Source organism: Nyctibius grandis, chromosome 12, assembly GCF_013368605.1.
Source record: "Nyctibius grandis isolate bNycGra1 chromosome 12, bNycGra1.pri, whole genome shotgun sequence".
NCBI classification, from domain to species: domain Eukaryota; kingdom Metazoa; phylum Chordata; class Aves; order Nyctibiiformes; family Nyctibiidae; genus Nyctibius; species Nyctibius grandis.
In genome coordinates this window covers 19,660,698-19,687,805 of record NC_090669.1, presented here as the reverse complement: position 1 = coordinate 19,687,805, position 27,108 = coordinate 19,660,698, and the positions used below count along the sequence as shown (strand labels likewise).

The 27,108-nt window shown below is 45.2% G+C and overlaps 1 protein-coding gene across 1 annotated transcript; it reads right to left on the bottom strand.

Moving 5' to 3' along the window:
* Positions 1 to 41: 41 nt before the first annotated feature.
* ATP2C2 (ATPase secretory pathway Ca2+ transporting 2) lies at positions 42 to 27,108 on the bottom strand. Its single transcript, XM_068411113.1, has 27 exons — positions 27,010 to 27,108; positions 20,276 to 20,386; positions 18,868 to 18,984; positions 18,162 to 18,251; positions 18,044 to 18,079; positions 17,890 to 17,951; positions 16,440 to 16,548; positions 16,210 to 16,359; positions 16,050 to 16,118; positions 15,137 to 15,212; positions 14,816 to 14,882; positions 13,422 to 13,546; positions 11,380 to 11,477; positions 10,544 to 10,645; positions 9,639 to 9,728; positions 7,532 to 7,633; positions 6,803 to 6,959; positions 5,254 to 5,424; positions 4,530 to 4,627; positions 4,400 to 4,450; positions 3,746 to 3,912; positions 3,021 to 3,089; positions 2,822 to 2,938; positions 1,979 to 2,126; positions 1,295 to 1,390; positions 858 to 999; positions 42 to 154 (listed from the first exon to the last, which is right to left on the bottom strand). The coding sequence occupies exons 1-27, from the start codon at positions 27,106 to 27,108 to the stop codon at positions 42 to 44; spliced, it is 2,832 nt and encodes a 943-aa protein (XP_068267214.1).

The window sequence follows — 27,108 nt, the reverse complement described above, 5'->3', positions numbered from 1 at the left end:
TCACAGCTGCGTTCCAAGTATATCTTTAGAGGAAGTTTGCATCAGTTACGACATCCCTTTGTGTGCTTCGGTCGGCAGCAGCGTTTTTCACAGAGTTTGACAAACTCGGACACAATGAACACGGAGGAAGCCAGTCCGGTGAGGAAGAGCAGGTCTGCCAAGAGGAAACGGAGGTGAACACAGCGGACAGCTGGATTTTGGGCTGGGCAGGAATCCCCAGGCAAGGGCCTTCCTGTGGTAGGTATTTGTGCTGGTGTAACTCCATAGACACACGGCCTAGCTATGCTTTTGCTAGCGGTAGAGTTAGAGACCTGACTACGATAGACAAGGAATACCCGTACAGTCAGTTGGTACAGTCCCCTTGATGGCTGGTAACCTCTACGTTAAACGTGGGATCCTTGAACCCTGCTTCTAACAACATGCCTAATGTAGATGAAATCCAGTGTATTATGGTAGAGTTTGCTTAGACTGTTTCAAATGGTAAAATATGCATTGCATTTCAGCTAGGAAACATTTACCCTGCTGTTCCAAAACGGAGTGACTGCATAATGATCCTAGATAGATTTATGTAGAGAAGTATCATCACACAGAGCTCCTGGAAAATCTTGGCATGTCTGCATTTACATGCATTTATGTGCAGTAAATCAAAATTTGAAAGCTAGGCTGGGGTAATATCATTAAATACTACTACTATTTGTGTATAGCTATGTGTATGTATATAGATATAGGAGCTGTTGATTGATTCCCTCTACCAGCAATTTGTTGGAAGCTATCATGTAACAATTTGGCAATCATCCCATCTGCTTTTTAAAGTAGCTTTAAAGAAAAAAAAAAACATTATTTCCTTTACAACTTACCTAGCACTCTTAAGTTCTCTGTCTGGAAGATTTTTTGTAACGGAGGGAGGTAGATAACAGCCAGCTGTCCCAGAAACGACCCAAGCACAGAGTACAAGAACATGCGGTTTCGAAAAAAGCCTATTTCAAATATCAGCTTTGTCTAGGGAAGGGGAAAAAGAAAAAAAAAGGAGAAATGTAACATTTCCCAATGTCCTGTTGGTCCTTGGATGTCACACTTTCTTTGTGTGTAAACTCCATTAATTTTTGAAGTTACATGAATGCTAACTTAGGCAGAGCTACATAGCTGAAAGTGTAGTTAGAGTTAAATTATGATGGATAACTTTGTAAAGATGATAAAAATCATGCTGCTTTAAAGGACATTAAAAACCCCTTCCTATGCAAAATGCTGATATTCTGATGTTTATGTTAGTGTTTTGCTGACAGAGCGATCTCACCTGAGAGCGGCACGTCAGGGCATTGAAGAGGTCAAAAAACACAAAACAGGTAAAAGTCATTGTTGTGGTTCGAGGAGTTATGCCGCTTTTTGGATTCTGAAAGCACATGTGAAAATTCAGAGGTTAGTTAAGCCTTACAAAAATACGTCAATTCAACAGATGAATTAAATATTCCCTTTAAGGACTCCAGTCAATTCGAAGAGTAGTAAAACAAAGGAATAAATCTAGTTCTAACCACTATAAATAGCATTAATTGTTGAGTTTATGATCTTATCAACAATGTTTTAATTCTTAAACTGATGTGCAATTTGAGTAAAGACTATTCTAAATTAAATTACTTAAACTGTTATAGTAACAGTCACTACTTACTAACAGCAACCCGTAGTACTAATGTACTTGGTATTTTCTACTTACATGGAAATCTAAAGGTGAAAAGTACCACAAAGCATTGATACAACATCAAGTAACATTTTTCCCATTCTAGATAGGAAGGTCCAAATTAGAGGCAACCCAGGAAGGCAGAGGCAGAGCTAGGAGCTAACCCTGGTTTCTTAACCCTCTGCCCGTACTGATCACTCCCCACTGGATGTATTTCAGAAAGTCCTTCACAAGTACTTCAGAAATTGCCCTTCACTTTGTTCTCCACCCTGATGAAAACAAGATATGATTGTGGATTTTCCTCACCTCCTTCCAGAAGACAAAGAGGGTTCCACTGATGATAATGATAGCTGACATGAAGATTTTCAGGATCAATGATTTGCTGAGTATAGTATCCGTGATACATCGGGGTGGCTGTTTGATAGTATCCCTATCAACAGGTTCAACTCCCAGGCTGCCTCAAAGAGAAGCAGAGGAACATGTTTAGTTAATGCAGATCATCCTGAAACGGTAGTGCTGATAAAACAGGATGGATCTGGAGGATGAAGTTCTTGGAAGTACAGCATGAGAGGTATCACTATTCTGGCAGGGTTACACACGGCCCCAGATTTTTCCAAGATACCTATGACAAAGGTCTTTTTTGCATAATGAGCTACTAAAATAATATATTAGACTACCATGGTGCATTATACCGGTATCCCATCCCAGAGGGGGAGCTAGCTGGGAGATTGTGGCCAACATCTCTTCCACATTGTGGAAGTAGTAAGTGTAATTAGCAGTAGCTGTAATTAGCAGGTGGATGAGGTTCTTAAGGCTTGTGATTTTGGGGCATATACCCCCTCATGTATACAGTGTTCCCTTGCCAGTCAGATCTGCAGGGCTACTAGCAGGTGATACGCTCAGGACAACAGCCCGTTCATAGTCAAAAAGTGGAATAGTTAAGTGATTTCACCACAAAACAGAAATACGTAAAACCTCAAGTAAACCTGAAGTAAATGCTTTTGGAGGGACCAGGAGGGGACAAAACTACAACTAATTTAACCCCCAAATGACTGGCACATTGATAAGAAATCATAACAGCTTGTGTTCCTAAGCCAAATTCAGACCTATTAAAAACAAGAATATTTTGGCCATTTGACCCTTCCACACCTCTGGGCTGGTGGTCCATCCATGATGATGTTGATCCATAAGATCTGCATAGCATTGAGTGGATTTGGTAGGTTGAGCACTGTTGACAGAGTAATTAGGCTCAAAGCTGAAATGCTCCTGCAAAGCACAGAAGAACATTATTCTGCATGGCCTCACCCAAACGGTGCTTTCAAGGGAATCAAAGCAAACAGGAACTTACGTGCTCAACTGGAACCGAACAAAATTTTTTATGTTGTAAAATATTCCCTTTCCCTCTTCTATTGCATTCCTGGAAGGAAGAGGATAGTTTATTAAATACCTCGCACTCGCACTATTTTACATTGAGCTCCCTGTGATACTCGAAGTACAAGTTGTCTTCTCTAGCACTTATTTCAGATGAAATTCAGACCCTAGCTTGGGAGAAGGACCTCCATGCAGCGTCTCAGTTAAAACGACTTTATCAGGACCAGGGGATCTGAAAAGCCTGGTTTATATGGCCAGGTCTTCGTTCATAAAGCAGGCATGTGACCTACTTATATCCTCACTCTACTCTGCCTACTCTCTCTGTCGTTATGAACCAACAGAGCATTGCAAATTATGTCTTTCCTCTGAGCTTCCTGCATGAGGCAAAGAGCACAAGTTGTGATCTACCCAGACTTCCAGGTGCTTTCAAATCCCCATTTAGCTACAGCAATGAGAAACCAGGGCTTTCAGATGAAAGGTAGCTTTGTCACCACCACTTGAAACAAAAAAGTCATTGCTGTGTACGCAACTGAAAATAAGCCAGACCCACACTACATATCTCCACTTTCTGCCTGTTGACTTACATGTCCTGCATCTTGCGCTATTTCCAGGGCTAGTCACACAACACACTTGTTGCAATGGATAGCCAGAAAGCATCTGAAGTAAGAAAGTGTCTGATAGAAAGGGGGTGGCTGAACCTACATGACTGTTGAGAAGTCATCATCCACGAGAATCATGTTGGCCGCCTCTTTGCTGACGTCTGTACCAGCTTGTCCCATTGCGATCCCAATATCGGCAGATTTAAGGGCCACGGCATCGTTAACACCATCTCCTGTCATTGACACAACTGCACCAGCCCTCTGCAAAGCCTGTGAGAGTGGAGAAATGAGAGGCTCTGAAGCCAGAAGATAAGTAAGTCCTGTTGACAATCACAGGATTTGCACGTAATATTGGCAGAGCAGAAGTGCTATGTGACTTTGAGGGTAAAGCAGACTCAGCAGCCCACTGAGGACAAAACTCAGACCAAGAATTAAGAGACTGGGTTTTCAGGAGTATAGAGAATCCCACAACTCCAGCAGGAGTTAGAAGGGAGTGAAGTCCTCAGAAATTATTCTCCTGATATTATGCTTGCTAATATCTCACTAGTGTCTTTGAAATGACTTGGGCCAGATCTGCAAGAGAAACGTTAATACCTTCAGTGTAAATAGTGCCAGTGCTCTAGGCCTGGGTTTTACGGTCCTTTAGTTTGAGCTGATCCTGCTTTGGAAGACCAGGTGGTCTAGAGAACTGAGTCCCCTTCACCCCTTACATCTTGTTTTTGTGAGGCATACAATGGATTTGAGAGACTCTTAGTACCTTTATGATTTTTAGTTTGTGCTTTGGACTTGTTCTGAAGAAAATGGAAACCTGAAAAACAAAAAATATTGTCTTGTGTTAGAGGGTTGCTATTGGAAATAGGCCTTATTTTTGTAATCAAAACCATTACATTTTTGACAGTAGATGATAGCTCTGCCTCTGCCAATTGGTCCAGCTCTTCCCCAGACATGGCTTTCAGCTTCCCATTGCAGAGACCAATATTCTGTCCTGCAAAGAAAAGCCCAAAATGAGATCTGCTCATCAGCTCTGGAAAAAGCCAGCTATTTCCTGACTCAAAGAATAGAGGCAGCAATTAAAGAATTTACTGGGAAATATATCTGAACCAGGGGCATCTGACAGGGCACACAGCAATCGGGCTCTGAGCGGGGCCGGTCACCCTGTCCTTACTCAGCTGGAGTTACAGAAGTAATACAATACCCAGAACTGGAGCTGATACTGAACCTGTCGCTCTCTGCTGCTCGCTCTGTGTATTTCTAATGGCAAAATGCAAAAATGGGAAGTGCAGAAATAGTCACACTCTGAACATTAGTGGAGTCTGTAATCCCAGCAATGCCATCTGTCTCATTTAAGGGTCTTACAATGAGATTTTGCCATTTCTGGTGCTAAAATAGGGAAATTAAGTTACCGGAATTTGGCCCATAGTCCATAGCCACTCTATTATTGCATTTAATATGATTTGTTTCAATGGAAAAGCAAGAACTCAGTTAAGTGGCATTTTAAAGCCTCTATTGCACACACAAAAAGAATGATAAAGTTGATTATTAAGTGACATAAGATTTAACTGATCTGACAGACATAATATAGATCCACAGGAAAGAAGCTAAGTTTGCTACCTATAGCCACAGCAGTTTCCAGGGCATCTCCCGTTATCATCTTTACTGATACACCAGACTCCAAAAGGACTTGAACAGCTTCTCTCACTCCAGCCCTTGGGGGATCAATTATTCCAACCAGACCTAAAAATGTTAGTTTGCCAAGTTCTGGACCTGAAGCCAAAGCAAGTACTAGAAACAGAGGGGAAAAAAAAGAAGATAACAAAAAATTATTAATAAGGTGTTTCCATACATTAAAATGAACATTTAGAGGAGATCTTAAATTGGTAGTTTTCCAGCAGAAAAAGTCATTAAATCCAGATCTTTAGTCATTATATTCAGATCTTGTATAGACACAAAAATTTGGTCCACTCGAATAATACCAGTTTATCTGAATCAGAGCATTTCTGTTCCACATGTTTCTCTTAGGATTTATTTGTCTAATTTAAGTCTACCAAGTCTTGCCTAAATGCAGATGGATTAAATAGGGACAGTGCAATGTTAGACCAGACACTATTAAACTACTGTTTTAAACAACAGCGCTCCTCTGAAAACTTAAACTTTTTTTTTTTTAATCAAAAAATGGGAAATGTAAATTGTGTTAAACCAGTGAAACTTCCATCATGTAAACATCAAGGCTCTGAACATTTTGTTTCTGTTCTTGGTGCCTAACCGTATCATTCAATCCTTCTTAAACCACTCAAGGATATTTTGCCAGGGGTTCATGTCAGTGTTGCTTTGATGATTGAATCACAAGCAGCTGCCTGAGCTAATCGCTTTTCTTCAGAGCTGTAATTTGCCATTCACAACGGCAGATCATTCAGATATTGTAAAGCAAGCTCTGTACATGAGTTACTAACCACAAGACACAGGGCTGGAGAATATGTACATTAACTATACCATCTTCCAGACCTGGCTGCCAAGACTTGTTCTCATCTACTTCCATCCTGGGAACACACACACGAGATGGTGTCTTTGTTATTGTGTGAAAGACTAAGATATTTCTGAAAGGATGTTTCTAGTGATGAAGGAAATGACACGCATATAAAAACTTCTGTGGGCTGTGCGCTGACATGCAGTCAGGATCAAAAGGAGATTGTTAGATTTGGTCCTAATAAAGAATTGAACCAAACTTCAAACAAAAATCTCAGTGCCCAAATCCATGTTTTGAACCCCTTTCCAAGTTGCTTTTTGTTGCTCTTGAAACAGCTTCTCTAAAAGCAAAACTTGGCAGAGCAGCGCTTAGCTGGGGTTCAGTGTGAAGGTTTTCAATGCAACATTCATGCTGTATCCGAGGCAATCACAACGTTCCGTGGAAGAAAAACATTCACCATTTCCAGTGCTTATTTTCAGCTCCTTTCAATCTCACTAATTTAACCCCAGCAAAAAAAAGATTAGTGGAAAGCAAGCAGCCAGCAGGCCCCAGACATGGCCCTTGGCAAACTCTGATTATGAAGAGATCATGCAGGTGATGCTGAGGATCTGTCCATCCTGACCAAAACAGAGCAGGAAAGTATTAGGGCATGAAAACTTGTAAGCTTAAGGGACATCACAGACAGTAATGACTGACCCCGTAGACCCGAGGAGCCCATTCTTTTTTCTTCCTGCTGGTAGAAGACTTTCTGCTGGGGTGTAAGTGATAACGAGATGCCACCGCTGTTATACAGAGTGCAATACCGAATAACTTCTTCAAATGCTCCTTTCATAAAGTAAATATCTTCCTGATCCTTTAAAGTAAGGAGATAATATACTTCAGCAACAAAATGAAAAGAGGACATTTAAAAATACTGACTGCACGAGGCTTTACATCTTAGATAAAAAAAAGATCTTTTGTTTGCTCTTTTACCTGTCCTGTAAAATGCCCAGGTGCATGTATTATTTATAGGGATACAATACGTTTGCTGTAGCCATTTTTCATGTGCAGAATGCTAATGAAAAAGTTGGTGAGTTTTTAAACCGGAGCATAATATCAGCCCAAACGAGCTGCTTAACCCAGGGAGGGAAAAATGGCCCACATTTTCTTACAAACATCGTATCTTTCTTCCCCTGTCAGTTATCTCTGAAAAGCTTTTCTTTTCCTGCTCAAACCACTATGTGAAAAATATTATCTTCTCCCATTCAAACACAGCTTTACAAGCTAAAATTACACCCAAGTTGGGAATTTTGAGGTCTGTTCGGTTTTTCTCCTGACATAGTTAACTGCTGAAAACATTATTTGCTAAAGAGATACCATTTCATGCCCATTGTTGAGGGGCACAATTAGAAACACGAAACCAGCCACCACCACTGTTTGCTTTACCTGATTTTTCAGTGTGCATTTCACAGCCATCCACTTTTGTTCAGAGCTAAATGGAATTTCCTTCTTTCTTACGTAAATATCTTTTATGTCAGCTAATTCCATCTAAATTAAGGTAAAACAAAAAGAGCACTGTAATGCTGAACAATGTGTATATTCTGCATATTACAAGCATAGACTGTTGACCATGTACTTCCAGGCAGTCATGTATCCCAGAGCTCAAGAGAAGTCACGGGGAGAGTAAAACTCATTTTTCAAACCCATCTTTTCCTTTTGGTACCTGATATGGGATAAATTAAACTGCAGATTGAAGCTTGCTCCCTGTTGTCTTTTGCAAGAACAAGGGAGCTGCACTGCTGTCTCAGTGGGGCTTCGGGTCAAAGGAGGCTCAAGTCCTTTCCCTACACCTGCGGCAAAGCGATGGGCAGAGCGGGTTTCTTCCAGCCCAAGCTCAGTTATTTCCCAGTCACCCTACTTGGAAGAAAAAGGAAAACTGCAAATAACTGAATGGTCACTTGTGGATGTAGTTTTAAATTATTTCCTGATGAGTTAAACTCAAAAGGCAATTCACCACAAGAAGACCCTTCAGCTAGGAAGTGCGACAGCCCAAATCAACACACTCCTGCTTTAGCAGCGCGCGTGGGGCTCGAGGCGAAGTAGCAGTGATCAGAAGTACCTTCCAGTCTCTCTCTCCCTGAGCTCCCACCAAACTAAAAAATTTAAAAAAAAAAATAAAAGAATCAACCCCCCCTTGTATTCTGCTGTTCCCTGGCTGCTGAATGGCAGAACACAAGGAAGGTTTTAATTTAACATTTCGGGAAATAAAATGTCATTGTTTTAAAAAAAAACCCAAAACGTGGTCTCACTGTTAGAGTTACAAGCTTTAGAAGTAGGAGGTAAGAACAGATGTTTGCAGGTGCGTCATTTCATCAGGCACGTTCTGTGCTTTACAGCCCACCTGAGGTCTGTGGACCACAGCCTGTGTAATGCTGATCAGATGAAACCTTGGAGTATTTTACAGCCCTCTGCCTATGAGCTTGGATGCAATATTCATTAAAAAATCTTGTTTTACATAATCATGACTAGAAAAAAGTAAAAGCTAGCAGATGACCCAAATCAAGCATGACGCTCTGCCGTGCTTTCTAGCATGGCCAGTTCTTGCTCATTTTTCACTCTTGTTTTCCTGCTGAACTCTTAATTGGCATGTGCAGACAATATAAAAAAGGCAGTCCAGTCTGAGCCCAAAAGAAATCCCTTATGCAGTGTAATTGCAGAGATTAACCAAGGAAAACAATTATTGCCGTTAGCACAGAAGCTCAGGGAAGGTGTTTGACCATGACAAGAGGTTTACACGGGAGAGGTGTACATCTATAGAATCAGAGAATAGTTCAGATTGGAAAAGACCTTTAAAATCATCAAGTCCAACCCCGCACTGCCAAGGCCACCACTAACCCGTGTCCCTCAGCACCGCATCTACACGGCTTTTAAATCCCTCCAGGGATGGTGACACCACCACTGCCCTGGGCAGCCTGTTCCAGTGCTTGATAACCCTTTCGGGGAAGAAATTGTCCCTGATCTCCAACCTAAACCTCCCCTGGCACAACTTGAGGCCATTTCCTCTCGTCCTATCACTTGTTTACCTGGGAGAAGAGACCGACCCCCCCTCGCTACACACTCCTTTCAGGTAGTTGTAAGGGAGCAATAAGGTCTCCCCTCAGCCTCCTTTTCTCCAGGCTAAACAACCCCAGTTCCCTCAGCTGCTCCTCATCAGACTTGTGCTCCAGACCCTTCACCAGCTTCGTTGCCCTTCTCTGGACTCGCTCCAGCACCTCAAGGTCTTTCTTGTAGTGAGGGGCCCAAAACTGAACACAGGATTTGAGGTGCAGCCTCACCAGTGCCAAGTACAGGGGGATGATCCCTGCCCTAGTCCTGATGGCCACACTAGTGCTGATACAAGCCAGGATGCTGTTGGCCTTGGGGAGAAGAGACAAGGAAAGACTAAAACCAGTCTGGGGACTTTAGAAGTCTGATCACTGCTGTCAGACCTAACAATTCCAGCTCTTTTTTTTTTTTTTAATTTCTGAAAAATTTTAAACCTTAACAATCTCACCTTCATTGCAAGGGCAATGAGAGCTCCTTCTGTGGGCTGTCCCATCACAGTATTTTTCCTGATAATGGCATTATTGACTACACAGCCAGCCTAGAGAAAGGTACATATTTACATGGTTTATTTTATCATAACTAAATTAATAGCTTTTTCATCTCTTCAAATGAAATAGGGAGAGATTGGAGAGCGAAAGCAGCCACATCCCAAAAGATGTGCTATTCCCCATAGCAGCACCCCTTGAGGTCAGTTCTTGTGCTTTCTAAACCTGCTTAATCCATAGGATACACCAATATTTTGGTAAAATGTTACATTTTGGATAAATTAACATCAAGCAAAACAGAATATATATCTAACCAGCTTGATAAATCATGAAAAAGAAAACTTAGTCTCTCTTGCCATTGCTTCTAACGTGCAGTACGGATAAAATAAGACCTACTCTCCATTTGAGATTCCAGCTCAGATCATTTCACTACTCAAACACTCTGCTTTTGCCTACAGTTGGATGTGTAAGATTTTATTTGATGCTAACACGAAACTCAGAGACCATCACAGTACATTTATAAATTGTCTGTGTAGCTAGCTAAAGTCTAGAATCTGTCCACATTAAAAACCTCAGTGTGGTAAAATTAATTGGTCTCTCCTCTGCCAGAATTGTATTTTTATCCAAAAGTCACTGACACTTCAAGCTGATGATTCTGGTCTCTCTTTATATGATTGCTACCTTTCACCCATGAGCTTCAGGTATTATATCACCATTACTCAGAGCCTCTCCACAAAAATGCTTGAACAAGACAGTTCATTTTAGAGTTACAAAAGTGGTTTTTTTTTTCATGCTCATAACCCAAAGTGATCTGTGCAAATGAAAATTGAATGTAATTAAGACAAGCTGGTTCGTAATTTATACTCACCTCCACTAGTTTCCCAACTGAGACGTTGGAAAATTCTTTAAGAATCTCCTTCGATGGCAGGAGATAAACGTTTCCTTCTCCATTGTAGCCCACCCCACTGACCTGAGGAAGGGAGAGACAGAAAGAGCAAATTTTCTAGTGCCAGGCAGGACGATACTACATCTCTACACATCGGGGTGCCCTTGAGCACATTGCTGGTTTCGAAGGCATGCTGAGATTATTCTTTCTAGGTCCAAGCAATGCTTATAGGAATGGCTGCAGATAATGAAAGTGCAATATTACAATAGCTGTATAGGAACAAAAAGAATCAGCTTGTCTTATGCAGGACTTGTTCGCCATGAGTTCAGAAGTCTCTGGCAGCTCAGTCAAGAGATGCAGCCCTTTGGCAGCAGTGGGTTCACTGGTTTTACCCTGCTGATGACTGGCCTGTGTCTCCACTGCCTTATGTTTTGTATGCCTGCATTTTTCACCCACTTTGCACACAGGTAAACCCAAGCAGAAGGATCAAGTCACTCGTATAATAAATATTCCTACAGAAGATGGACACACAAGGGTCAGCGGCAGGTTTCAACATTTACAGTAATTGCAGAGAACAGCAGATGATATCAATGAAAATCTTTGTTTATGGTGTCTGAGCAGCTTTTGTACGGTCAGCCCCACCTCTGCCTGCCTCCAGCACTGCAAAAGTCCCTTCTCTTTAATGGCACTGGTGATGTGCAAGAAACTGCTTGTTTTGGGACTGACTCAGCATCTTTCATTTGGGCCTAATTGAACTAAAAGCAAATTGGCCCTGATGAACTTGAACAGGAAAGTCTGTATTAATGCCTCACCCATACCTCTGCCTGGAACCCATCCGAGGTCACGAGCCGAGTCACCGTCATCTCGTTGGCTGTCAGAGTGCCTGTTTTATCTGAGCAGATGACATTGCAGCAACCTGATACAGGGGAGGTTTTAATCAGAACTAATAAATAATGCAACTGAACAATGAGATTCAGAAGAGGGAGAACATGTTTCCCTAATGTTACTTAAACTGCACCGGTGAGAAAGGGGAGAAAACACCAAGAAATGGATGAGTTTCCTAATAGAGTGTTGTAAGGAAGGGATTTGAGTGTACGTCGGGTATTGTGCACATAATTTGGATGTGAGATGTGGTAGGAGACATCTGAAGAGGGCCACATCATCTTGAGCATCATATGGTGGGCGATCAGAGAAGGCACTGATCTCCAGGGAGTTATCAATGTTTCCGAGCTGCGATATCACACAACAGAACAGCTGTTATATTTTGAAAAGATGTATCAAATTCCCACTCTGCCACATGCTTCCTCAGATGGGCCACTGAACCCTTGCTTCTCTAAATCAGGAATAACAGCCCTTCTTTGCCTGACCAAGGGACTGTGAGGGTAGATATGTTAAAGACTTACAAAAAAATACTTAAAAATTCACAGCTAAGAGCAGAAGCTGCCCCACTTGTGCTCTGCTTTGTGACAATCCTGCTTCAGTAAAGCACATGTCTTCCACCACAATACAGCAAAGGAGTGAATTAGCAGAGTCACCACATTCAGGCTACTTTTTACTCCCAAGAAGGGGAAAAATGACTTTAATGCAAAAAAAGAATCAGACTCCAGCTCCCGTCTAAGTCTGAATGTCTTCCCTGGCTCTGGAGATGACCACACTGCTTAGGCACAGACCCCATGAGCGTGATGGCCACCAGGTAAAAGCCTGGAGAGAATAAAGCAGATTGGGCTGCAATTAAATTAATTGCAGTTTTGAAGGATTAGTACAGAGCAAAGGTATAACCACCAGTTTTTCATTTTTAGATATTGACATTTAAAGAATCAGATAAAGGGTTATTTTTCTCCTTTTCAGAAGTTGAACAGACATGGCACAATTAACATGGGGGAGAGTACAGTTTTTGCCGTGCTTAGACTATCTTGCAGAGCAGCCGGGCATCTGGCAGTTACACCTCTTTGGGCTCAGCCCTACCAGAACGAAATTCTTCACGAGATAAGGCCGTTTCAGATGTCCTGGGTCAGGGCAGATACAACAAAAGAAGGGTGATAAGATTCCTTAACTGCAGAAAAAAACAAGGGCAGTTCAAACAATAGCAGCATTTCCAAGGAAAACATTTCAGCTGAAGGATCTGGCTGTGCTATTTGTGACTGCACGGGCCAGGCTTGGCATTTAGTGTGCTTTTTAATGAGTGGTGCTAAAAGCACAACATGCCTTCTCCTTCATAGAGCTGCCATACTGACCAAGGGCAGAGGAGCAAAGCCTGGAATGCAGTGACCTGGGAAGAAGGGCCAATTTGAAGGCAAGGGGAGGTGGAAGAACGATTTCATTGGAGTTCATTCTGCCCTGCAGGTGTGAGGATGGGCTGGACGCCTTCTCAGGGTCCTCTCTGTCCCTGTTTTCCTTGACTCTCTGGATATCTGGGAGATGGCCACAGAGGCTGCGGAAGGACAAATGGTTTTGTTTATGCCACCAGGCTCCACTTAAGGGGCTGCAAGGTTTTTTAGCCAGACGCTGAAGAAGTGGACAGAGTGGACCTGCAGGATGATCCCACAGAATGGGGAGGAAGGAGAAACCAAGGCTTTCAACCCTAGCAGGGCATGCATGTCTGCAGAGGAGCTCTGCTCCCCATGGGTTGGGTTGCACCATTCCTAGCACCTGCCTGCATTAATATCACCAAAATAAGGGAAAAGGGTGTGAAACACAGGGTAGAAAATGTATTTAAGTCTGAGTGGGTGGCTCTGGCCAAGTAAACATATTCCAAATGTATTTTTTTTAATCAGACCAAGGCTCACTTGGCCAGCCCATTGCTATTCAGATTTTGAAGCCGGGCAGATGACCAACCTGCGTGGCCCCTTTGCAGCCTTACCTAAGGTTTCTACTATGGGCAGCTTCTTCACAATCACCCTTTTCTTGGCCATCCGGAGAACGCCCAGCACCAGTGTTACGGTGACCACGATGGGAAGACCCTCTGGGATGGCAGCCACCGCCAGGCTGGGGACAGCAGAGACACAACAGCTTCAACCCAAGGGTCAAACTGCAAGTACTGAGCAAGACACGTCAAAGGGGCATTTCCATGGGGTGAGTTTTCCTGCTTATACATGTGTATCTGAATGGGAGCGTGCAGTACTAACCACTGGGGCTTCTGGCACACCGTAAATTACAAAAGCAGGATATTTATCCAACCCTCAACCTTGTTCTGGATGATTTTGACGGACCAATTATTTTTCTTTCTTTACATTGCCAAAGAGCATTAATTTCTGGCTAAGCAGGGATCTAGGGGTTGGATTTCATTTCATTTATTTAACTTTCTCAGGGTGGAAGTTGAATATTCCTTGGCATGACAGCTCACATGTTAGCTGCTGGCTCCTGGCCACAGGCAGCCCCTCATCTCCTCTCTTACATGTGGGTACAAGCTATGGCGGGACAGAATCAGCCCCTCAGACATCCCCATACTGCACGCACTGAATCAGAGCAGCATCAAAACCTGCAACACCTGACATGCTAGAAAAACCCTAGTCGGTATCTGTCCCTTAGTTATTCCTTGGGTAACTCTGAACACTTCTAGGTATATGCAAAAAGTAATCAAGGAAGACTTTTGAAACCATAGGCTGCTCTCCAAAACTCAGGCTTAACCACTTTTCTTTGCCACCACGTCTCCCCAGGAGACAGGAAGGTGGGCACTGAGCCTGTCTGGCTTCTCTGTTGTCTCCTCAGCTTTGGTTTTGTTTTTATTTCCCTAAAAACTACTTTCTTTTTTTTGTTTGTTTTTTTTTTTTTTTTTAAAGGATTGATTTTAGAGCCATGACAACACCAAACAACAGGTTTTATGGGTACTGCTAGAAACACATGGTTTATTATGTTTGATTAAGAGGTTGTGCATGCTTTTTATGCTGCATAAAATGCACATTCCTATCTTTAGACGTAAATCCAGTAAGAACAGCAAAGACCAATATTTGCTGTTGCTACACTCCCACTAAATTCATAGTACAGAGAGGAAGGGACATTCACAGCAGAATGAGGTGGAAAAGCCAGTGACATTTTTCAAAATACTGATTTACAGGATTAAATAAACCCTCAAACTTTTTTTTTCTACTAAACTCTGTTGTAAACCTCACATTAATTTCACCAGTGCAAGATCAATACGTATTTATGAAGGGTCTTACTCAAGTTCTCTTTTGTGAAAGTCCATTGTTTTGAACAAGGAACTCCCTGGGACTCTTGTCATTAGAAATCAAAGAGAGGGTTCTCTCCAGTCCTCACCTCACTCCAATCGTGAACATGCTGAGGAGGTGCTTCCCTTGTAACCAGCCAATGAGCATTATTAAACCTGGTGGGGGAAAACCATCTGATTAAAAAACTTCAAGAAATTCATAAATCTCTAACCTGCTTTAGCTGTTGTTGGGGAACTGAGTATGCAATGAGCACCCCCCCCCCCCCATATCTCTCCTTCTGAGGTGTCTCTGCCTGAACCCCCAAAGTCCAGGTAACCCACATCAACAAGTACTTCTGAAAAAAGTGGGCCTGGAGCACCGGGGGCTTTCACAGCTGACCATGCAGGTATGAGCATTGCATCTGACTCACCGATTATGCCAAAAGAAAAGAGAGTGAGTTGCTTTCCCAGTCTGTCCATGCTTTTCTGGAGAGGTGTTTTGGGAGTCTGGAAACATTAGAGAATAGCTGGTTTGCTTTGCTTATTACATAAGATAAGAAGATGACAGCCCATAATGACTGACCCACAGAGTCCTGGTTATCAGTACTGTGGTCCCTACAGCTGCCCCATATACCCTAGAGCTTACCCACCCCAAACCCCCAGTGGGGTCTGCTGGGCTCAGACTGTCCCACAGGGAGAGAAGTCTCTGCCTCAATGCACTCAAGACAGGCAAAAAGTGGGAGAAAAAGCCGAATTATATTCAATTACAGCTGGGGAGCCAAGATAGAGACAGACTAGGGGCTAAATCAGAAAAAGACCTTAGCAATTGAGTCCAGGACTGGATAATGCATATGCAAAGCCTCTGGGACACAGACAAAAAGTCTGGACCCCCATCCCTGTCCCAGAGGGTTTGCACACACATTAGCCAGAAGTGTCTACCTCTGCTTTGCTGTGATTTCTTGCATTAATGGATGAAGAGTTAACTAGTTTCTAGACCCTCATCTATGTTAGCTCAGAGCTCTGGCCCATAAAATGTTGGCACATATAGAAGTAAAATTTTATATACGTAGTGGAAAGGCGGGGGGTAGGGGGAAGCAGAAACCATCACGTTTGTGTGACTACCAAGTTAGACACAAGCAGAGCATCACAAGTCTGGATTTAGAAGCCTAAATCCTGCTTATAACCTTCCTTTTTTTGGATACAGCACTTTGGTGTCCCTCAGTCACACAGGCGTTTTGTAGCAGAAACAGAAATGAACCCAGTGCATTAACTCTTGGAACTGCTGTTCCTCACAAACTTTCATCCAGAACATCCATTTCCAGGGAGACACAGAGACTTCTTTACCTCTTCGGCTTGCATCATTTTGAACACCTCTCCAAACTGTGAATTTTCCCCTGTCCCAATAACTACGCCCTGAAAAGAAGGACAAAGAGAGGGGGAGATAAAAAAATCTAGAGATTCTGTAACTAATGCCGAGGAAAAGATTGAGGCTGACAGGACTCACTTTTCCCTTCCCGTATCGCACCAGCGTCCCCATGAAAGCAACATTGCTCAGCGTGGTTATGTCTCCAGCTTCCAGTAAGACACTGTCAGTCTTGTTGCAAGGCTCAGCTTCTCCGGTAAAACTCGATTCATCCACCAGCAGATCTGTAACCTAATTAAAAAGGCACATTTCTGGCACCGTTAAGAGGAGACATTTCCAAAACAGGCTCTTGTACGTACAGTTGTATTTACCTCTATCAGCCTGAGGTCTGCAGGAACCCTGTCACCAACAGCCAGATATATGATATCTCCAGGCACAAGCTCTCGTGCTAGAAGATGCTGCAGTTTTCCTTCCCTTAGGCTACATTAGACAAATGGAAAAAGAAGAAAGGAAACCAGGCTGTGAGGTTTTTATTCCTTCTACAGGCTTGGGAATGCGACTGGCAAGAAAGCAAGAGCCCTGCCCCAAAGAGCTTCCAAAGTAAATAAGAATATAAAATCTTCATAACAATGAGGAAAGATGATTATGTTCACTTTGGGCTCAGTTTTAATTCATAAACAGATAGGCAGGTTATGGGAGACTTGCATTTCAGCGATAAGTGACTTAAACAGTACTTATGCAGTAGATAAGAGTGACAAGATGGTGTGCTTTCCCGCGGCTCATGCTTTAAATAATGAAATGCAGATTCTTTAACCTAAAAAGAAGCTTTTTAAAGCTGGAATTACTGCTGGCATTTCACTATTGTATTAGAAGTACCACCTTTCAAGCGGTTAGATGCTTATGGTGTCATATCATAAACAAATACAGAACAAAGAGTGACGTCGGTAAGATTCAAACCTGGGTGAACTTTGGACCAGAAGAAAACCCCACGCTGCTTTTGCAGTGCAAGGTTTCCCTGAGCCTCACAGCTTATTTATGTTGGCCGTGACAGAACTCATTTGCAAAGACATAAATAGGAGAAGTGTTTCCTGTAATCTAAACCACTGATACTGAACATCAAAGCAGCCAGGGAGGCAGTATCTGATACACCCTACAACTGCTCCGCGGGCAACGGCGTGACTGCCTCACGTGTGCCCCATCTGCGCCCAAACGCCTGGTGTGCCCGTGCCCGGCATGGATGTACAGCGATGGGCAGGCGTGGGCGAGGGAACCCAGCCCACGAGCACCTCCGCTCATAAGCCCTTTTGTGCCAATTGACCAGGGCAAAACTACCCTAAAGCCAAAAAAAGATGCAGGTGAGGTTTTTCCTGCACAGGGAGTCAGCGACATGCAAGAGTCTGCAGGGGCGCTGATGCACGGTGTGGAGAGGGACGTTTCTGGGACCCTCCTGCCTCTCAGCAGGATTCAATTCCTCTGGGTGCCTACTTTAAAATTCAGAGCTATTTCGTCCCCTTTCCCCGTGCCTTACAGCTGCACCCATACATGGTGCCACCCCTCCAGACACCGGGTTCTCATTACACAGAATCACAGAATCAATCAGGTTGGAAGAGCCCTCTGGGATCATCGAGTCCAACCATTGCCCTGACACCACCATGGCAACTAGACCATGGCACTAAGTGCCATGTCCAGTCTTTTCTTAAACACATCCAGAGATGGTGACTCCACTATGTGCATGACAAGCTGAAGTAATTTTCTTTACCGGTCAGTTCTGCCCTCGTAACCCCAACCCTGCTAAAGCCCACCGAACCAGGCGTGCCTCACCAGTTGCACTCGGGGGGCACCAGCTTGTTAAGTTCTTCCAGAGATTTTTCTGAGCGATACTCCTTAGAAACGAGAAAGGAGAAGAAAGCCAAGTTACACGAGCGGGCTCGCTCATGACAGCCCTGGCCACGGAGCCGAGCTCCAGCTGACGTACCTGGATGAAGGCCACGGTGACCACGATGAGCACCGCCTGCGAACAAAGAGGCATTACAGGCGTGGGCACAGCAGCTTTGGAGAGTGAAAGGCTGGGCTGCAGGAGAGGTACCACCTACCACGGTGATGCTCACGGCGTCCTCGTATTCTTTCGTGATGACGCTTACCAAAGCAGAAGCCAGCAGCAAGAGAATGAGGGGATTTTTAAACTGAAAACAAAAGAAATTGCAATATAAAATTAAATATGGAGTTGCTGAAGCTGAGCTGGGCTGAGATCTCATGACAAAGGGATAGACATGTGGTTTTGCTGCAGGGACCCTCCTTGCTTGTGACAGCAGCGTCACTGTGCCCGGACCGAGTGGGTGCAGCACGTGTGGTGGGGCTGATGCCGGATCCTGCCCCCGTACAGCAGGCAGACAGCAGCGGGGACCAGCAAGACACGGTTCCCACCAAAAGACACGACCTCCCTCTCTGTGCCCTTGCTCGCACAGCAAGGCTCGCCTCTGCAGACATACAGCGCAGGACTGACTCTGAAACCTCCTTGGAGGCACTGTAGGTACAAAGACTTGATTGTCTTTTTAGAATTTGAAACCAGAAATCCTCTTTCTTTTTTTTTTTCTTTAATTAATTTGCTAAACTCTGCGCTGGACCCAGGGCTTTCCTGGGGGACAGGCAGTGTCTGTATCTGGGGCACATCCTGTTCCAAGGCTGAATCCATGGAAGTAGAAACCCTGAATATGTCAATGTAAAGACACGCTCAGGCCAACCCAGCCAGAGTTGGTTTTTTTTTGCCAGGAAATCAGCATCTGTGCAGAAAATCCTTACCTGGTCTAGATATTTCTTCCATATTGGCTCTGTATTCTCCACTGAAAATTCATTCCAGCCATGTTTTAACCTGCGCTGTAGCACAGAAAACTCAGAGAGTCCAATTTGTAAATCAACCTACAGGGAAATTTTAAAAAAACAAAAAAAAAAACAACAAACATTACATACTGTAGAATAGTTATAGAAAACTGCTTAAGGCAAAGTTATTTTAAAAAACTGTAAGTAGACTGGGCAAGATGTTCATGGTTCAGTCCCACACAAAAAAAAAATAAAGCTATCTACTGTTTTTCTGTTCAGGCATTTGTTTTCGTTAAACTATAAAATTTCGCCATCAACCAGCACAGAAACCCATAGAGTAAGCACAAGTTAATTAAAAAAAAAAACCCTATTTCCACAAGTGAGAAACCATGTAATAGATGACAAATTAGAAATCTAAAATAGTAAAGGAAAGAATTGATTTCTGGTTTCACTGTACATTTAAAGAAAAAAATAAAAATAAAAATACCCTGACAAAATTAAAAGAGAACAAATGGGGAAGAAATAAGATCTGTTTTGCCTGGATTTAAGAAAATAGCAAGGTCAGACACTAAAGTATTGCTAAGTATTGCAGCTTGTCGTGGTCATGGGGACTCAGCCTTTCTAAACTTCCATCTGTTTTTCATACATGGGGCTCAGGGTGAGTTATAACATCACATTTTCTTTTCCCAAGGGCAAACTCCAGTGCAGACCATGTAACCGGAGTTTCCCTCCTGAGGCCCAGCATCCCTCCGTCCCTCCGGCTCCGTCCACGCCGCAGCTGTGGGGAAGCTGAAGCGGGGCCGGGGCGGAGTGGCCAGTCCTGCCTGCAAACCTGACCTCCCCGCTCTGCACGGGCAAACGGGCCTCAGCACTTGAGCTGAACCGGGTGATGGCTACAGCTTTGCTGTCTGCGTGGGCTGGGGCTGGCGTGGTGAATGTGTATCTAACAATCGAGGCTGCGAGCAAGCCTTTGAGAAGTCCTCTAGGACAACAGATGTGATGAGTTTTGCCTCTGAAATGGAACCTGCTACGAAAGCAGGGAAGAAGTGCTGCATGCATTTGCACAGTTTTCCAAGGAGGTGCCGATAACTCGCGGACGAGCCGTGCGGCCTGCGCCAGCCTCGGCAGAGCACGGCGAGCCCTTCGCTCTCCAGGCTGGACAACTGAGCTCTTCCACCTGCAGCTCACAGAGCCGCTGCCCTCAGGAAACCCTTCTCCAGGGCAAAGTGAAGCACAAATGCCCAACGCCGAGCCTCGGACACAGCCCTCAGCAGAGGCATTGGGCGCTCCAGGAGTTTGCATGTGAAACCAAAGACCAATTCAGTCTCTTCCCAGAGTCAGATCACACAGCCTGCCTCGCTGTGCTCACACAGACCCATAAAACCCTTACGTTTAAAGCTTTTGCCAAGTCTTCTTTATGGCATTTACAGGCGTCTTTCGGGGGCAGAAATGTCACCTCCTTCTCCTGCTCAATAATTTTCAGCTCGCACTCCTCATGGGTCTGAGTAAATGAGATAAAGCAGCTGTTAGGTGAGAGCACAGTTAATAAAAGCATTTCAGCATCTCTTTGCTTCTTCCTTTAATCCCCTCCTCTTCCCTCACTTTGCCAGCCGTGTGACTTCACAGTTAGCTAAAACATTGCCTAAATCACAGTGCTCTATAATGTCCACTAATTAATCCTTATTACAGCCTCAAAGCCAGGTGCACATTGTTGTAGCAAAAGAAAGGCCATCATGAGCTGGAATAGCACAAAGAGAAGTGCCCACCCCTGCCGTGGCCTGAAAAGCATGCCGGGCTCTGCAGGTGTCCTGCCCCAGATGAGCATTTTTCCGTGCCAGTGTCTCACAGCCCAGTGCACACTCAATGCTCAGAGCAAGGAAAAAAACTTTTCCCTTGTTAAAGACATAATAAATGAATAGAAAACGTGAGCTACAAAAATCTCTGAGCCAGGGGGAGAAAGCAAAAGTCTCCTCTCCAGTCTCCACAGCTGTTTTCCCCCTCCGCTGGCCCTGCAAACACCTCTGAGCAGGACAAACCCTTCCTGACCCATCATCCTCCGCCGAGCTCCCAGCACCAGGGGCTCAGCACCCCGACCTCTCTTCCCTTTTGAAACCCCTCGTCTCCTTTTCCAAAATGCTCTTTCCAGAGTGGCCGCATCGCCTGAGATCTCAGCCAGGCACCCAATGGAGGTGGTGTGACCGCTGCTGCGGGGCACATATGGAGAGGGAGAAATCTCACCCCTCCCAAGGGACAGGAAAATCTGTTCCCATTTGCTTTCATTCATAAAGCACTCATTCATTCAGGATCACAGAGGATCCCGAGTGAGCGTGGTGCTCAGCCCCTGGCAGAGCTCAGCCCCGCGGCTCTCGCTCGGCAGTGCAGGGGGAATTTGGCACCGGGTCCCCGCTACCAGCACCCTGGGGGGTTTGCTGGCAGAAACGTTCAGGTCCAGCTCATCAGCACCCAAGCAAGGGTTTGGAGCTCTTCAGAGATGCCTGAAGTGGTATTTGGAGAATTGGCCCTTCTATGAATATTCAGATATTTCTAGAATACAATTTAGGTTGTTTTGCAAACCAAAGCCTGAGATAAATGCAGAAAATCTTGGCTGTTCGCTCGTGCCAGTACACAGAATTGGTTTCTGTCTTGTGGCTTCTGGAGAGCTCATAGCAGATGAGACAGAAGCATCTTTAAGCTCTGCTCCTCTTAAAAAGGCTTGTGTCACTTTCATATGTTGCAGCTCCCTTTTTATTGCTCTTTACTGCCCCACAGCACAGCCGCTAACACACGAGGTACCGGCACCGACCTGCTCCCAACGGAAACACAGAGGAGTTTGCTGTGGTCCCTTGGTCTGTGTGTTGTTCATTTAGAAGCCATTTTGCCCCAGGAACAAGCTGCCTTTCCAAAACCCCAGCAATTTGCCCAAGATTTCCAAGGATTTTCCTGCTTCCATGTTTCCCTCATGCTGGTGACCACACTTTGCCCAAAGAAGCTGCAGTATTTCTCCACTGTTCTGAAGTGTACTAGCACCGGTCATCACCCTTATTTCAACATCTCCTTAACAGACATCCCTAGAAGGGACAAAAATGTCCTTTCATGTTTAAAACCGATGATTTATTGCTATTTGTGCAAATCCATCAGTTCCCTGTAACTTTGTTGACACCCAGATGCTGCAGGACCGAAAGCCACCCATGCATGTAAGGAGAGGGAAGGACTTGCTGGGAAGGAAACCCAGGGCTGTCATGTATAGAAGCACACCTTGCATTCATTACTGGGCTGATTTGATTAATGTGGTTTCTACAGGCTCCTCTGGGCTACTGGTGACACATGCAGGTATCAAGGTACAGCCTTGCCTTGAAGGAGTTTAAATTTTAATTAAAGGAGCTGGAGGGCAGGGAAAGACCCAGGCAGGAGGGTAACATGCTTGCAGTCCCCTGAGGCAGCTGGGGCCCCGCTCTATCGCTAATATTTACCTTCCAAAAGGCACAGAGGGAAGGAGCGATGGTAGAGCGTGGATGTGCCCAAGCTGTATGCAGCCAGCGCTGGCTGCGCACCAACAGCAACGCCGGCAGCTCCGTGCTCCTTACGGCCAGGGGCTGCCGTGAAATGAACAGCTTTATGGGCATGAGTTAATTTGCATTGATTAGCTCACGCCTGTAAGTGATTTCCCCTGGAAGAACGTGGCACAGCTTTTCCTACCAGCCAAACATCTCCAGCAATGCACAGGTTGGAAATGCATCGGTGGAGCCCCATCTCCCTCCTCCTCTGCAGAGCCCCTTTGCCCCTAAATGCATCCCACCCCACATCTGTCCTGAGCAAACCTCTTCATGAACTAACCTCTCATGGTGTGTTACTTTCTTTTTTATTTACATTGTAAAGCAGACATGGGCTATCAACACTATCCATTTAGATTTTCAACCTTTATCCTTTAGACATAGCTCAAGCACAAGAGAACACAACTCCATACAGCAGGGCAGGGAGAAGTAAAAAAAAAAAAAGAAAAAAGAAAAATTATTAGTTTATCTATTGCTTTTTAAGATCAGGGGATATTGGAGGCTGTAAAGAGCAGGTGGCGGTGGCTGGGAGCCACACAGCAGCCTGCCCCAGCCCACCTCGGAGCATGCCCAGCGCTGCCGGTACCTGCGCGCTGCCTCCGCATCCCTCGCCCTGAAACAATCCAGCAATTGTTGTACCGAGCAGCTCGCGCGGGAAAGAAGAAAGCGTGGGGGGTTCTGCGGAGTACAGAGTCCCTTCTGCAGAGTACACAGCCCTTTCTGTTCGCTCTGGCAAACAGCCCAAGGGATCAGTTCTCGGGATTTCCCCCCCCACCTCTGCCTTTACTGAGGTTTTGCATATTTTCTTGCTGCCGGCTTAGATTACTTTGGACCAGCTAATATATTGTAATCCAGTCAAAAGCAGGCTGGGTTATTCAGTCTAACAAGAAGCCCTTTAAAACATTAAGCAGAAACCCTCTTCTTGTATATTCTTCATCCTTACTAAAAGAAATCAATCCAACCACTCCCTCCAAAGCCCTTTGCGTTGCTTGCGCTGTGCGCGTGGCAGGCGGAGGAGCTGCGTTTCAGGGGTGCGGGCAGCACGTGGAAACCAACCCAGAGCAAACCCCACCCTGCAAGGCCGAGGCCGCCTCACCCGAGCCCCCCGCCACTGCCCACCCACCCACCACCGAGGCTTCAGCTCCTCTCACACAGTTTCTCGCTCCCCCATTGCATGCCTGTCGCAGAACTGCAGACTTTCCATGGGAAATAAAGCCTCTGGTCTCCCTGCTTGCAGATATAAGCCTCAAAATCGACATTTAGATTGTTCAAAAAGCCAAGCTTTCCAGAAAAGCTGCTTTAAAACTATTCCCTGGATTTTAAGTTGCCCGCAGGGGTGTGTGAGGGCTGACCCAGCTGGGTGGGCAGTGCCCAAACCTCGGGCTCATTGCCCCCAGCTGCACGTCCCCCTCCCCTCACCCCCACTGCTCTCTTCCTCCTGCTCAAACCTGGCTTTTTTTATTTTCTTAATTAAAAAAGATCTTCCATCTCCTTTCAATCTAAAGCAAAGCCCCTTGACCTGAAAGCTGACATTGCCATCCCTGCAGCTCCACAACCCACAGCGATCCCAGTTGAGGAACCTCCTCACCCACCCAAACCAGTCCCACCCCGGCCCAAAAAAAACCCAAAAGCCAAGCGTTTAAGGCAACTTCCTATATAAGGTCTGGTGGGAGGGAGGTGCTGCAGCCCTCAGCCCAAAAACCTGTGGGAGCTGGAGAGAGGGAGTTAACCCTGTGCCCGCTGGAAGCCTTTCAGAAGCGAGGAATTGGGCCTGACACGTCTAAGGGCTGACAACACATCCTGCGGTCTTCCTTTTTCACCTGGAAGGAAAACTGCACTATTTAGTTTCTTTTAAGGGCACATAAAAAAATAGGTACCTGCATGATAATAGAACTATTCTGATAAGGATGCTCTGCGTATTCAGCTGGGTATGGAGCCTGTGAAAGTCTCCAGGAGATAAATGTTCATTGATGTGAAACCTGAAATGCAAAAAAGCCTCGAGCCAAACTGGAATAGTAATTTAGCCCTGAACGTAGGACAGGGCTGGGAAATACCCGTACTCTGTCTCATTGCTACTGAATATTGAATGGATCAGGTGTTGTGAGGGAAAGGATCAAAAGGGGTTTTGGGAAGGAGAAATAGCACAATTGCAAAGGAAAAGTCCCAGCAGCTCCAAAGAAATTCTGAAGATCTTAAAGCACTGAAATCTCCTACCCAGATGTGCCTGGGGTAGGAGCCAGCTCTTTCTAAAGCTAACAGGAGAAAAAGCCCCTAAATCACAGCAGGTCCCTGGTAGGTTGGCAGTAGATCTCCATGACAAACTCTTCTCCCATCCTGATGCTCTCTGAGACCTTAAAGGTGTTTCCATCTTGCCCCAGGCTTCAGTTATTTTGGAATGATGGAGGCCAACCCACAGTGTGGGGATGGACAGATTGCCCCGGATGGTGTTACAAAACCCACCCATCTTGTCAGGCTAAAAACTATTGGGAGCAGAGGGCTGCAGCCCCCTGGGAGATCTGCCCTTGGCTGTACCCATCGGGTGCACTGGGTGCCACGGGGGTCGCCCTGGTACATGGGCAAAGGGAAAAGGCGATGTGACCCACACAGTGCACAGGGGGTTTTGTCACTTTCAAACACACATACACACACAGGTACGTGTGCTCGTGCACACACACACACACGCACACTTGGATGCTCTGAAGAAAAATCTTTGGATGTTCTCCAGATTTCCACAGGAAACACATGGGCCTCGTAAACCATACATCAGCACCACAAAAACTCCCTGTGATTCTGAACGGGCCACTGCAGAAAAAGAGTTGAAACCGTATACGGCGGAGTCTAGACAGAGGCTGTGCTTGTGCTTTGATGTGAAAGGTAACTGTTCTGCCCTCTCCAGGTAACATCAGAGCCTGTGAGCTGGCTACCACCTCGCAGCTACCAGCACTGGGGCTCTTCCTTCGCTCCCCATCATTTGTGTACTCATCCTGGCTTGAGTCCCATTGGATCACCTGGACCCACATCTTTAAGGCCCACAACAACCCTTTGACCAAACTACTTTAAGATCTATAAGATTGAAACTGCTCTGCAACTATTTTCAAATGAAGAAGCAAAATACCATCCTTGGAGGAAATGTGTCATTTGCCAGCCTAAATCATCACCTGGGAATACGTTCTGGACTTATCAAGTTCCTGTTGTCATTTCTCACCTACGTCTGCAGCCAAAACGCTGGTCGTTTCCCTGTCCTGTTATAAATCTATCACACTCTGCACGGACTAGAGCTAAAATTCAAGAAGGGTTTATATTTGGAAGTAAATATATATCATTATTCATTTTGGTGCAACAGAAATGGTACCGCCAAAGAACGAGCCATACTAATTGCTGGTGGCCTCCTGCCTATGTACGACCAGAAATCTCAGCTTCCCATCAAACGAGATTACAGACACTTTCTGTAACCTCAACAACATCTTCCCTTCCTGGGATTTTGAGCTACAAGTAGTGCAGAGCAGCATCACACAACGCACTGCATGGTGCATGGGGTAAGAGCTCAATGTCTTATTTTCTTCTCCCTGGAGCACTGACCAACCCCCATAGCGGAAAGACGAGTCTCAGAAGAGAGCAGAGGATTAGCTGAAATGACATCGGAGGAAAGACCTCAGTCAGATGGTCACGGAAAAGAACATGAATATTTTGAAGTGTGTGGATGGTGCTTGCTGGGACAGGACTAAGGGCTAACCCCGCATGCTGAAGGAGTTAGACAAATTGGGTTTACAGGGAGGGCACCCAACCAATCTGTCATGTGGGATTAAAAAATGGGGCTTGAGCAATGGAAATCCCTGAGCTGAGCAAGCGTGGTAAGAAGATAATCCCAGATCTGAATGTTTTGTGGTGAAAAAACAAGGAGAACAGCAAATGTGTCACCTAAACCACCACTGGTCACTCTTTGGTCCACCTGCACCGAGGAGAGGTAGTAAAAGCAGGAGGGGGAAATCAGTGTTCATATATCAGCATTTTTCTAGAAAAAAGAGCATTATTTTGGACTCCGCAGGGCTGAGCTAAAGCTCTTCTTGACCATCCATTACCACAGCACAGAGGACAGCCCGAGGGGTCACAGCCCATCCACTGGTGACCAGCACTGGTGGCAGGGGTACCCCTGGGGACAGGCTTAGCCTCACTCTTCATCTACCCTTCCGTGGAGACAGCGCCTGCGTTTTGTGCAAGCACCCCAGAAAGCCTCGCCCCGCGCCCCCGGACCGCACAGCAGTCGCTCTGCTCCGCGTTTTGTTCATTTTGAACCTCCTCAGCGCAGAGAACAACGCTCCTGGCCAGGACTTTGGCCTGAGCTATACGTCCTGGGAGTATCGCATAGAAACAAGTATCCCCATCTCACCTCGCTGCCTGGTAAACATCATTAATCCCATCCCCTGTTGCACAGGGAATGACTCGGCTCAGCCAGAGGAGAGCACAGCGGCGGCAAGATCAAGTTACCCGTGGGACAAAGCAAAGGAGACAAAATTAACCCCAATTACACAAACTATTTCAGCAGGTCCAGGCAAGAGGCACAGGCAATCCTCACCTTCTCTTCCAGCTCGCTGCTTCCAAGGGGCTGGTATTTCTGCGCGAAGCGGAAAAACGACCTTTTCTGGAAGAGTTTGGCGAAACCTCCTTCTACCAT

Excerpts from the sequence above, each read along its gene's own strand:
- ATP2C2 (XM_068411113.1), bottom strand. The coding sequence starts at position 27,108 with ATGGTAGAAGGAGGTTTCGCCAAACTCTTCCAGAAAAGGTCGTTTTTC. Across the intron at positions 20,387-27,009 it reads GCAGCGAGCTGGAAGAGAAG|ACCCATGAGGAGTGCGAGCT; the intron begins GTGAGGATTGCC and ends TCATTTACTCAG. Across the intron at positions 15,213-16,049 it reads AAATGATGCAAGCCGAAGAG|ACTCCCAAAACACCTCTCCA; the intron begins GTAAAGAAGTCT and ends TAATGTTTCCAG.